The sequence below is a fragment of the Saccostrea echinata genome, unplaced genomic scaffold (assembly GCF_033153115.1).
Source record: "Saccostrea echinata isolate AGI-Se365-2 ecotype Australia unplaced genomic scaffold, CSIRO_AGI_Sech_v1 ptg000001l, whole genome shotgun sequence".
Lineage (NCBI taxonomy): Eukaryota > Metazoa > Mollusca > Bivalvia > Ostreida > Ostreidae > Saccostrea > Saccostrea echinata.
The window spans coordinates 8,724,335-8,736,748 of record NW_026889750.1 but is presented as its reverse complement, the minus strand read 5'-3'; the positions used below and the strand labels follow the sequence as shown (position 1 = coordinate 8,736,748).

The 12,414-nt window shown below is 35.1% G+C and overlaps 1 protein-coding gene across 1 annotated transcript; it reads left to right on the top strand.

Moving 5' to 3' along the window:
• Nucleotides 1–257: 257 nt before the first annotated feature.
• On the top strand, nucleotides 258–10,621 carry LOC133184954 (magnesium-dependent phosphatase 1-like). Its single transcript, XM_061320053.1, has 6 exons — nucleotides 258–311; nucleotides 403–463; nucleotides 741–851; nucleotides 1,034–1,141; nucleotides 8,363–8,448; nucleotides 9,047–10,621. The coding sequence occupies exons 1-6, from the start codon at nucleotides 275–277 to the stop codon at nucleotides 9,139–9,141; spliced, it is 498 nt and encodes a 165-aa protein (XP_061176037.1). The 5' UTR covers nucleotides 258–274; the 3' UTR covers nucleotides 9,142–10,621.
• Nucleotides 10,622–12,414: the final 1,793 nt, after the last annotated feature.

Sequence of the window (12,414 nt, the reverse complement as noted above, 5' to 3'; positions counted from 1 at the left end):
TAAATAAAGTTTTTAAAAGGGTGCTTGGATGCCCGGAACGTTTATTATGGCCGGAACCAAACTTACGCGGGCCGGAACGTTTATTATAGCCCGGAACCAATATTATAGGTATTTAGCGTTCCGGCCGGAACGCTAAGTTACCCGGAACGTAAATTATGCGACAATGGCATCTTTAAACCGTATTTGGTTTAATGTTTTTCCTCTCGACCTCGAAAACATTTTGCTAGACTTGTCTAAAAGTCAACTTTCACTTCTACTTTCACTTTCTTTAAGGATGGAAAGAAAACCAAAATTACTTGTTTTTGACCTAGGTAAGCTTAACAACCAATTAAACTTTACTAAGTAGTCTGTGCTAGATGTAAATAATTATTTTTCAGATACTCTTATACATTGTTTTTGCAGATTACACGTTGTGGCCTTTTTGGATTGACACGCACTATGATGCACCTTTCAAGAAAATAAGGTAAGATGTTTTTTCTTGACGAAAAGTGGCGAAAAATTAATATATTTAAGGGTTGTAAAATCTGTATATTTCAATTTTCAAAATTCTTAAAATTAGAAGTCCATCATCTGAAGAATCTTCACTAAACATTCTCTCTCTCTCTCTTAACCCCCTTCTCTCTATCGATCAGTCGATTGACTATAGAATTTGGACAAAAACATTTGTACTGAAGATTGTGCAATAAATATTCAGCCATAATCAATAAAGTATTAATTGTAATAAACCATTTGTATTTCAGCAAAACAGATGTCAAAGATCGACATGGAAATAATGTGCCTTATTATGAAGCTGTACCTAGGATTTTAGAAAAGCTGAAGAGAGATGGATTTAAAGTGGGTGTGGCCTCAAGGTATTTACGAATAGTTGTCTTTCACAGAGCATACCAATATATTAATGACAGATCTGCTGTCAAAAAGGCAGGTGTTTAACTTATATATGTAATGGAAGATTTTGAAAGACATTTCATTGTCATGAAGAATACTTCAGTTAAGAAAGTGTGAATTAAATATAATATTTTTCTCTTCATCCTAGAACATCTTGCACCAGTGAAGCAAAGGAGTTAATCAAATGCTTTGAATGGGATCAGTACTTTGACTATGTACAAATTTATCCAGGAACCAAAACAACCCACCTAACACAGTAAGTCATAATGGAGAGATATCAGCGTCGGCAAGAAACAATCAACAGTTGAACTTCGGTATCTCAAACATGGATATCTCGAATACCGTGGATATGTCGAAGTGATTGGGAAATCCTTTACCCTGGATATTTCGAACCCTCAGATATCTCCAAGTTTTTTCTTGGTCCCATTGAGTTTGAGATAATGAGGTTTGACTGTATTTAAACATAGATTTAATGTTTTAATCGTCAAACAGAGGATGATTCCTGTGCAAGGTTTAGGGTACATGTACATGTATCTCCACCCTCATGATGTCATAGGTTTCTGCTTTATTAAGTAAATGTACTTACTTGATAGAAATATAAATCAGTTGTAGGAATATTTTGCAACTGGTACAATGAAAGCACAGGCACTTGCTTCTGTAGTAAATTTTTTACTCCCCAGTATACTCTGTTATAATAATACAAGGTATCTAACTCCGAATTACATGAAGTACCTCCCTCCCCAGGACTGCAGTCATTTGCACTTTCAGAGAAAATGCACTGGCAAACTGTTTCCATGGTATTTAAGATATTGATGTTCCAGAGAACGAAGTTTCAATTGTATGTATAAATATTAGGGATGTCAATGAGTACCCGGTTAACCGGGTACTCGATCGAACGTCTGAGTATCGAATACTAAAAATGGTACTCGGTTACTCGGATGTATATTTTTTATCAAAACTTTATCAAAAAATAACTTAAACTAGTGCTAATTGTAACGGGAACCGTTACAGATGTTCCCCAAACGACTCCCCAATTCCTTATGATGCCCCATTCCCTACAAGCTTCAATAAATTAGACAATACTTTTGTAGTATAGATGGACACTTTATTTATAAGGGTATTTCATTGGAAAACTACTCCGATATAGCCATATGGGTATTAGCCAATCAAATTTCAGCGCATGTGCTTGATTCTACATTTTTCACATTAATTTTCTTATAGTGTCTCACAATACATACATTTGTGTTAAATATTAAAGAATTTCATTGAAAAACAAGAGAGATGTAACCCTTTAAGTATTAGCCAATCAGAATTCAGCATACGCGCATGCATGGCCTTGCATTCAATTTTGATAGTATCATAATGTAGGAGCCCTATGAGCATATCCATGTCGTAAATTTAATCATGTTTTGTTGAAAACCAAATGAGTTATAGACATTTAAAGTCTCAGCCAATCAGATTGCAGCACACCTGCATGCGCGTGGTTTCAAGAGATTTCCTATGTAACATGTTGTAGCACCTTATAATATATACTTATATTTTAAATTTCAAGGTATTTCGTCAAAAAACAAGGAAATTATTGAGATTTTTGTATCAGCCAATCAGAGGAGAGCGCATGTGCATGCGCGTGAGTTCATGCTAATTTGACCATGTCAACTTGTCTAGACTACTAATATATCTTTATATTTTGAGTTTCAAAGCAATTCATCAAGAAATATAAAAGTTACGGCTTTATCAAGTATATCAGTCATTTCACTCAATGCACGCGCGCGCACGTGCATGCATGTGCGCGCAAAATGACCTTCGTTCCGCACACCTACACAACATGCCTATTAACCCTAAAAAGGTTTCATGTCAATCGGATGAGAGGTTCTATGAGAACACTCCCGGACAAAAAAGTACCGGAGAAGAAAGTAGAAAAAAAGAATAATAATAATAATAACTAGATGAGATCTCGTTGCGAGCAACGAGTAGGTCTTCCGTCCGATTTTTCGATAAGATGAGATATGATTTTGACTATGATCTTTGTTATAAGATAATAATATATATAGACTTCCCTAATTAGATTTCAATCCTTTGATTTTATATACATTATCAAAGAGCTATCGATGAATTGCTTTTGGCCCCTCTGAACCCCTAGTTTGAGGGGCAGCCCCTTTTTCTTGATATCAATTGAAAGGTCTTGTGATTTTGAAAACGTTTTGTTCAACAACTATTCAGAGATTTCTTTTCATTGTGGAGATATGCTGAATGGAAATATTTAGGGGCCACCCCTCCAAGTCCTTAATGGGGCCGTTTGACAGAAATTGAAAGGGTGCATATTGTTTAGAACATTATTCTGGCCATATTTTGTTCAGTATTGCTTTTCAAAATATTCCCCCTTTTCGAGATATAAAGCGTCAAAGATTGAGCATTCTGGCCCCTTGTGACCCCTTATTACGTAACATATGATCAGAATCTTATCATATATTGTTGTAAATCGTTAAGATAAGCATCTTTGCTTCAGTAATGTATTACAAATTATTGATCGTTAAAGAGTTATAGGTTGAAGACTTTTGGCCCCTCTGAGCCCTAATTTGAGGGGTCAGCCCCTTTTTCTTGATATCAAATGAAAGATCTTGTGATTTTGAAGACTTTTTGTTCAACAACTATTCAGAGATTTCTTTTCGTTGTGGAGATATGCTGAATGGAAATATTTAGGGGCCACCCCTCCAAGTCCATAATGGGGCCGTTTCACAAAAAATGAAAGGGTGCATATTGTTTAGAACATTATTCTGACCATCTTTTGTTCAGTATTGCTTATCAAAATATTCCCCCTTTTCGAGATATAAAGCGTCAAAGATTGAGCATTCTGGCCCCTTGTGACCCCTTATTACGTAACATATGATCAGAATCTTATCATATATTGTTGTAAATCGTTAAGATAAGCATCTTTGCTTCAGTAATGTATTACAAATTATTGATCGTTAAAGAGTTATAGGTTGAAGACTTTTGGCCCCTCTGAGCCCCTAATTTGAGGGGTCAGCCCCTTTTTCTTGATATCAAATGAAAGATCTTGTGATTTTGAAGACTTTTTGTTCAACAACTATTCTGAGATTTCTTTTCGTTATGGAGATATGCTGAATGGAAATATTTAGGGGCCACCCCTCCAAGTCCTTAATGGGGCCGTTTGACAAAAATTGAAAGGATGCATATTGTTTAGAACATTATTCTGACCATCTTTTGTTCAGTATTGCTTATCAAAATATTCCCCCTTTTCGAGATATAAAGCGTCAAAGATTGAGCATTCTGGCCCCTTGTGACCCCTTATTACGTAACATATGATCAGAATCTTATCATATATTGTCGTAAATCGTTAAGATAAGCATATTTGCTTCAGTAATGTATTACAAATTATTGATCGTTAAAGAGTTATAGGTTGATGACTGTTGGCCCCTCTGAGCCCCTAATTTTAGGGGTCAGCCCCTTTTTCTTGATATCAAATGAAAGGTCTTGTGATTTTGAAGACTTTTTGTTCAACAACTATTCAGAGATTTCTTTTCGTTGTGGAGATATGCTGAATGGAAATATTTAGGGGCCACCCCTCCAAGTCCATAATGGGGCCGTTTCACAAAAAATGAAAGGGTGCATATTGTTTAGAACATTATTCTGACCATCTTTTGTTCAGTATTGCTTATCAAAATATTCCCCCTTTTCGAGATATAAAGCGTCAAAGATTGAGCATTCTGGCCCCTTGTGACCCCTTATTACGTAACATATGATCAGAATCTTATCATATATTGTTGTAAATCGTTAAGATAAGCATCTTTGCTTCAGTAATGTATTACAAATTATTGATCGTTAAAGAGTTATAGGTTGAAGACTTTTGGCCCCTCTGAGCCCCTAATTTGAGGGGTCAGCCCCTTTTTCTTGATATCAAATGAAAGATCTTGTGATTTTGAAGACTTTTTGTTCAACAACTATTCTGAGATTTCTTTTCGTTATGGAGATATGCTGAATGGAAATATTTAGGGGCCACCCCTCCAAGTCCTTAATGGGGCCGTTTGACAAAAATTGAAAGGATGCATATTGTTTAGAACATTATTCTGACCATCTTTTGTTCAGTATTGCTTATCAAAATATTCCCCCTTTTCGAGATATAAAGCGTCAAAGATTGAGCATTCTGGCCCCTTGTGACCCCTTATTACGTAACATATGATCAGAATCTTATCATATATTGTCGTAAATCGTTAAGATAAGCATATTTGCTTCAGTAATGTATTACAAATTATTGATCGTTAAAGAGTTATAGGTTGATGACTGTTGGCCCCTCTGAGCCCCTAATTTTAGGGGTCAGCCCCTTTTTCTTGATATCAAATGAAAGATCTTGTGATTTTGAAGACTTTTTGTTCAACAACTATTCAGAGATTTCTTTTCGTTGTGGAGATATGCTGAATGGAAATATTTAGGGGCCACCCCTCCAAGTCCATAATGGGGCCGTTTCACAAAAAATGAAAGGGTGCATATTGTTTAGAACATTATTCTGACCATCTTTTGTTCAGTATTGCTTATCAAAATATTCCCCCTTTTCGAGATATAAAGCGTCAAAGATTGAGCATTCTGGCCCCTTGTGACCCCTTATTACGTAACATATGATCAGAATCTTATCATATATTGTTGTAAATCGTTAAGATAAGCATCTTTGCTTCAGTAATGTATTACAAATTATTGATCGTTAAAGAGTTATAGGTTGAAGACTTTTGGCCCCTCTGAGCCCCTAATTTGAGGGGTCAGCCCCTTTTTCTTGATATCAAATGAAAGATCTTGTGATTTTGAAGACTTTTTGTTCAACAACTATTCTGAGATTTCTTTTCGTTATGGAGATATGCTGAATGGAAATATTTAGGGGCCACCCCTCCAAGTCCTTAATGGGGCCGTTTGACAAAAATTGAAAGGATGCATATTGTTTAGAACATTATTCTGACCATCTTTTGTTCAGTATTGCTTATCAAAATATTCCCCCTTTTCGAGATATAAAGCGTCAAAGATTGAGCATTCTGGCCCCTTGTGACCCCTTATTACGTAACATATGATCAGAATCTTATCATATATTGTCGTAAATCGTTAAGATAAGCATCTTTGCTTCAGTAATGTATTACAAATTATTGATCGTTAAAGAGTTATAGGTTGAAGACTTTTGGCCCCTCTGAGCCCCTAATTTGAGGGGTCAGCCCCTTTTTCTTGATATCAAATGAAAGATCTTGTGATTTTGAAGACTTTTTGTTCAACAACTATTCTGAGATTTCTTTTCGTTATGGAGATATGCTGAATGGAAATATTTAGGGGCCACCCCTCCAAGTCCTTAATGGGGCCGTTTGACAAAAATTGAAAGGATGCATATTGTTTAGAACATTATTCTGACCATCTTTTGTTCAGTATTGCTTATCAAAATATTCCCCCTTTTCGAGATATAAAGCGTCAAAGATTGAGCATTCTGGCCCCTTGTGACCCCTTATTACGTAACATATGATCAGAATCTTATCATATATTGTCGTAAATCGTTAAGATAAGCATATTTGCTTCAGTAATGTATTACAAATTATTGATCGTTAAAGAGTTATAGGTTGATGACTGTTGGCCCCTCTGAGCCCCTAATTTTAGGGGTCAGCCCCTTTTTCTTGATATCAAATGAAAGGTCTTGTGATTTTGAAGACTTTTTGTTCAACAACTATTCAGAGATTTCTTTTCGTTATGGAGATATGCTGAATGGAAATATTTAGGGGCCACCCCTCCAAGTCCTTAATGGGGCCGTTTGACAAAAATTGAAAGGGTGCATATTGTTTAGAACATTATTCTGACCATCTTTTGTTCAGTATTGCTTATCAAAATATTCCCCCTTTTCGAGATATAAAGCGTCAAAGATTGAGCATTCTGGCCCCTTGTGACCCCTTATTACGTAATATATGATCAGAATCTTATCATATATTGTCGTAAATCGTTAAGATAAGCATATTTGCTTCAGTAATGTATTACAAATTATTGATCGTTAAAGAGTTATAGGTTGAAGACTGTTGGCCCCTCTGAGCCCCTAATTTTAGGGGTCAGCCCCTTTTTCTTGATATCAAATGAAAGGTCGTATCATTCTGCACAACTTTTCTTCTATATGTTTTAACAAATTCTTAACATATATGAAGATATGAAAGAAAAGGTGTAAAATTTTGTGAGATGTTTCTGAGACATGTTTTGAGCCCTACCGAGCTTCGGCGCCTTTTGCGCTAGAGAGATTTGGACACCTGCCTGCAAATCTACAAACCTTCCCCTACCTTCACTGAAAATCTTGACTCAATATCTGAAGTCGTTTCGGAGGAGTTTCCAGGACAAGCCGACCCTCTGAAAATCAGAAAATCCTAAATATCTCGAGATGGAAAGTGACGTCATCAACGAAAAAAATTTCCAATAAGGTTCAGATCAATACCTATCAGATCTGAAAGTTTCATGAAAATCGGTCCAGACGTTACCGAGAACTTGCGTGCACAAAATCGGTAAGAATAATAATAATAATAATAATAATAATAATAGGGAAAAAGAAACCGAACGAAAACAAGAAGGTCTTCCGTTGGAGACGGAAGACCTTAATAATAATAATAATAAGAAACAGAGTAAAAACAATATGTTCCCAAACTTCGTTTGGGGAACATAATAATGTATACGGTAAATAACGTGTCGTCATCTATACACCTGTAAAACACGCGTTATCGCCTGTGGCTGGGGTATGTACAGTAATTAGTGACCAATCACCCAGCTGTTCTCACCTTTTGCGGTCCTTAATTTTTGAATGGCTTCAATGATAGTTTTCATTGTACATCGTTTAAGTATGGTCTGTTATCTTCAAATCATTTTAAAATTATTTAGTTAATATACGGCAGCGAAATTAGACATGCATAGAAATGCTGTTTCCCATTCCAAAGTTAAGAAATATTTGGAAATAACGAAAGATTTAAAAAAAATGTTGAAGTCAGTTTGCGTAGTAGGTTTAGTGTATAATGTGGAAACAACCAACATATGAAAAAAAAATTAGATTAGCAATCCCAACAACGTTCCTCCTTCTCTTTCCCTAGTTTAATCATCACAAATCTGCATAACAGATTGTCCTCCTTTCTGCATTGCTCAAATAGATCCTAAATAAGAATTGTAAACCATTTGTAATTTTTGATGCATAAATTGTGTCGTTTGTGTTCATTTGATAAATAAATTTAGTACAAAAAAATCATTTCCATGGGAATCTATGTTTATATACGTTTATAAACGTGATAAAAACAGCTTTGGGGTTTGACAGAGCTTTATAACATGGCTAAAGAAAATTAACACACTTGTATTTACACTTTACCGAGTACCCGGGTACTCGATCGGAAAAATGTTCGAGTAACCGATTATCAAAAATTGACCGATCTGACATCCCTAATAAATATAAATTTTTACTCTTATTTACTTTTGACAGGATTAAAAAAGACAGTGGAATTGGGTTTCAGGACATGATTTTCTTTGATGATGAACACAGAAACATACGTGATGTATCAAAATTAGGTAGGAATTTGTTCTCATAATGTTAAAAAATACAGGTTTTAATTCTCTTCCTATCATATTAAATGCATGATATATAGTGTATATAGATGCTACATGTAACCAAAGAATTCAGGGTCTTACATGATAAAGATCTTATAATACATTGTATATATACAGTGAAACTTCATTATCTCTAACTTGACTGGACCAAGATAAAACTTAAAGATATCATCAGAACTGAGGTAACAAGGGTAAAAAAAAAATGTTGAGAAAAATTGGTTGGCACTGCCAATGCACTTCAGTGTAGCTCTATTAATCGAGATATTGGCATTTGGGATTATGAAGTTTTACTGTATTCTGTTAGACCCCTAACTCTGTGATTAGTGACTATATAGTATGATTGCAGCAATAAATAATGCATTGTACTATATCTAATTTGCAATTTACTCAACATTAAATGAAAACAAATGAAATACTGTAAATTTTAAGTGATAGAATATAATAACAGAATTGCATGGATTAATTATATAAATGAATTCTTTGTACCACAGAAGAAACAATTTGAGATGTTTTATTTTCTAACTAGATTTTTACCTAAAAATAAAATTTAATATTGTAGGTGTGACATGCTTTTTTGTTCATGAAGGAGTCACTAATGAAGTTATACGCTGTGGATTGGAAAACCATAAAAGCGGTGTCATACACAATCTATGATGTAGAAAATATTAAGATCCCATCCATTGATAAATCAGAACTTCAATTAAGAGCAGGTCTCCAAGTTTTATTTAACAAAATTATTGTATATATTTTCTATTTATTGACATGCACTTATCAATATAATATTTTTCAGGGAAAAAATTTGTTTGCATTTATATATTCTAATTATTTACATTGTGTTTTTTAGCTCTCCAGAGCTGAATTAAAGCTCAGGTGATCTTTTCTGATTACCATTTGTCTGGTGTTCATCCAACTGTCTGTTCATCTGGTTGTCCATTTTAAGTTCTTGGTCCATCCTGTCTGTCTGTAAACTTTTCACATTTTCAACTACTCCTGTAGAGCCACTGAGCCAATTTTAACCAAAGTTGCCACAAAGCATCCTTTGGTAAAGGGGAATTTAAATTATTCAAATGAAGGACCAAGCCCTCTTACAAAGGGAGATAATCAAAAAAGGCAAAAATAGGTTGGGATCATTCAAAAATCTTCTTCTCAAGAACCAGAACCACACGGCCAGAAAAGGTGAAACTGTTATGGAAGCTTCCCCGAGAAAGTGTAAATTCTAAATTGTTCAAATCATGACCCCCAGGTTTAGGGTGGGGCCACAATAGGGGATGAAAGTTTTACATTGAAATATATAAGAAAAGTCTTTTAAAATCTTCTCAAGAACCACTGGGCTCAAAAAATGAAACTTATGTAAAAGCTTCCAGACATATTGAAGATTGTAAATTGTTCAAATCATGGACCCTTTGGGTCCATAATAAAAGATCAAATTTTTACATTGAAATATATACGAAAAAATCTTTAAAAAATAATCTTCTCAAGAACCACTGGACCAGAAAAGGGGAAACTTATATGAAGGCTTCCTAAGGTAGTGTAAATTCTAAATTCTTCAACTCATGGTCCCCGGGGGTAGCGTGGGGCCACAATAGGGGATCAAAATTTCTTAAGGAACTAAATAAGGAATTTTTTTAAAAATCTTCTAAAGAAACCATTAATTTGCAAACATACTCAAGTTGTGTGAATTAATTTTTTTATTTATTTTTTATTTTTCATCATGGCTAAAATCAGGATCAAATTTTACAAAATGCATATATACAGGAAAAGAATTTTCTTGGCCATAACTGAAAGGCCATTTTGTAGTCATATTGATTTTGGAGCATCCCCATGGTGTGTGGACTCAGAGGCTCCAAGAGTTAAGGTGATGCCATGATATCGGGTGACCGTCTCAATTTTTCAAGGAAAATACATGTATACAATATAATTTTTAAGATCTTCTGAAGAACTAAAGTTAATCAGGTGAGCATTGTGGCCCTTGGGCCTTTTGTTTTTAATTAATCCTTTTTTTTTGAAAAAATAATACATATGTACCATCTTGTACAAGATACATTTGTGTGATATTATATTTCTGTATATAAAATGCATCAATGCATCTGTATTTTATTTGAAATCATGAAAATAAAATATTTTAACAGAGTGATGATTTCTTGATGCATATGGTCAAAGTCAAATTTAATATCAACGATCAAATTTTCATGTATGTCCTTTTCCAAACTAGGTCTGTGAAACATTTTTTTTAAGCTAGAATGATTTACATATAAAATTGTAAAAGTTTTCGTTTGACACCATTCAAGTTGAGACTAAGTCAAAAAGATTAACTGACATTTCATATTACATGTATATACCTTATGAAGAAGACAGTGGTTTTCTTGTCTTGTTGTAAAAATAGTTTTGTAAAGTTCCCAAGAGCGCCTTCCACACAAGACTGACTTTGTACAAATATTTTGGAGCTGGATTATCTAATCCCAACAGACAATACATATATATCAGGGACAATTTGACGAATTTTTGTTTTAAAAATATATATAGTGCATGATGTTTAAGATAGGATTTTATTGAACGAAAGTGCACTAAATATATTTGCGTGGATGTGTTAAACACACTCATTAAGTTTTGAAATTTCTGAAACGAAAGAATGACTTTGTGTCGAGAATTCTACCCCCCCCCCCCCAATACATGTAACATATCTGAAATTAAAGTAGCTGGAACATGTGATTTTTAAAATAAAACAATTATTCTTCGCTATTTTTTTTCTCGGGGGGTGGGGTTTGGTACATGTAATATAGATGTAATAAATTTAATGTCACTGCCTCCATTTTTTTTTTTATAATTTAAATGTCTGATAAGATAAAATATCGGAGAGGTCTACATTATTGAAACCCCGGGTTGGGGGGGGGGGGGGATTCATGCATAAAATTATCACGCGAGCAAACTGATTGATCATCATCATCATAAAACCAAAACAAAATCCTTATATTTACATTTTCTCATGATCCTTAATTCAATAAAAATATTTTTATTCAATAATGAGAAATCTCTGTAGGCCCCTCCTCCTGTATTACTAAGCAACACAGCGAGAAAGCATGGGGTTCCAGACGCGGATCCAGGATTTTTTCCAGTGGGGGGGGGGGGGGTCCACCCCAGTCAAAAAAAAAATTCCAACCTAGAAAATTCTTGACAAGCAAAAAAAAAAAAAAAGTAAACTCCTTTCCCAAGAGTGAAAAAAACTATTTCTGGAGGGGGGGGGGGGGGGGGGGTAGTCGTTTACTTCTTAAGCTTCATATACACAATGTACCTAAGACTTTTCGTACCAACTTTGTACAGATCCCCAGAGGGGGATCCGCGTTTTCTAGGGGGGCGGGGGTCCAAGATCACTTTAAGTTGGTTTAGTATATACCTTTAATAACTCTGTAAATTCCGGGGGGGGGTCCGGATCCCCCGACCCCCCTTTAGATCCGCGCATAGGTTCTGTCACGTGCTAGCTGAGCAACTCGCTTGATGAGGAGATAAAGCTGTTATCTTATTTGTAGATGAAACTACAAATAAGGTAACAGTTTCATCTCCTCATCAAGCGAGTTGCTCAGCTAGCACGTGACAGAACCTATGCGTCTACAAATAAGGTAACAGTTTTATCTCCTCATCAAGCGAGTTGCTCAGCTAGCACGTGACAGAACCTATGCGCGGATCTACAGAGACAACGACTTTTAAAAATGTAAATATTTACGTTTAACCTCAAAAGCATATAAAAACCTAGGGCATGATCCGTGTGTGTGTGTGGGGGGGGGGGGATGTTATACATGTAGCTGGCGACTGCAAGCTTCTCATTTTTACACACATGCGGAACGGCCAATTTGATCTTTTAAACTGTAAAAATGTATTGTCTGTTTTTTTTTTCAGTTCTGTTTCAGTAAATTTTTTGAAGGGTGGGAGTGG

Excerpts from the sequence above, each read along its gene's own strand:
- LOC133184954 (XM_061320053.1), top strand. The coding sequence starts at position 275 with ATGGAAAGAAAACCAAAATTACTTGTTTTTGACCTAG. Across the intron at positions 312-402 it reads ATTACTTGTTTTTGACCTAG|ATTACACGTTGTGGCCTTTT; the intron begins GTAAGCTTAACA and ends TTGTTTTTGCAG. Across the intron at positions 464-740 it reads GCACCTTTCAAGAAAATAAG|CAAAACAGATGTCAAAGATC; the intron begins GTAAGATGTTTT and ends TTTGTATTTCAG.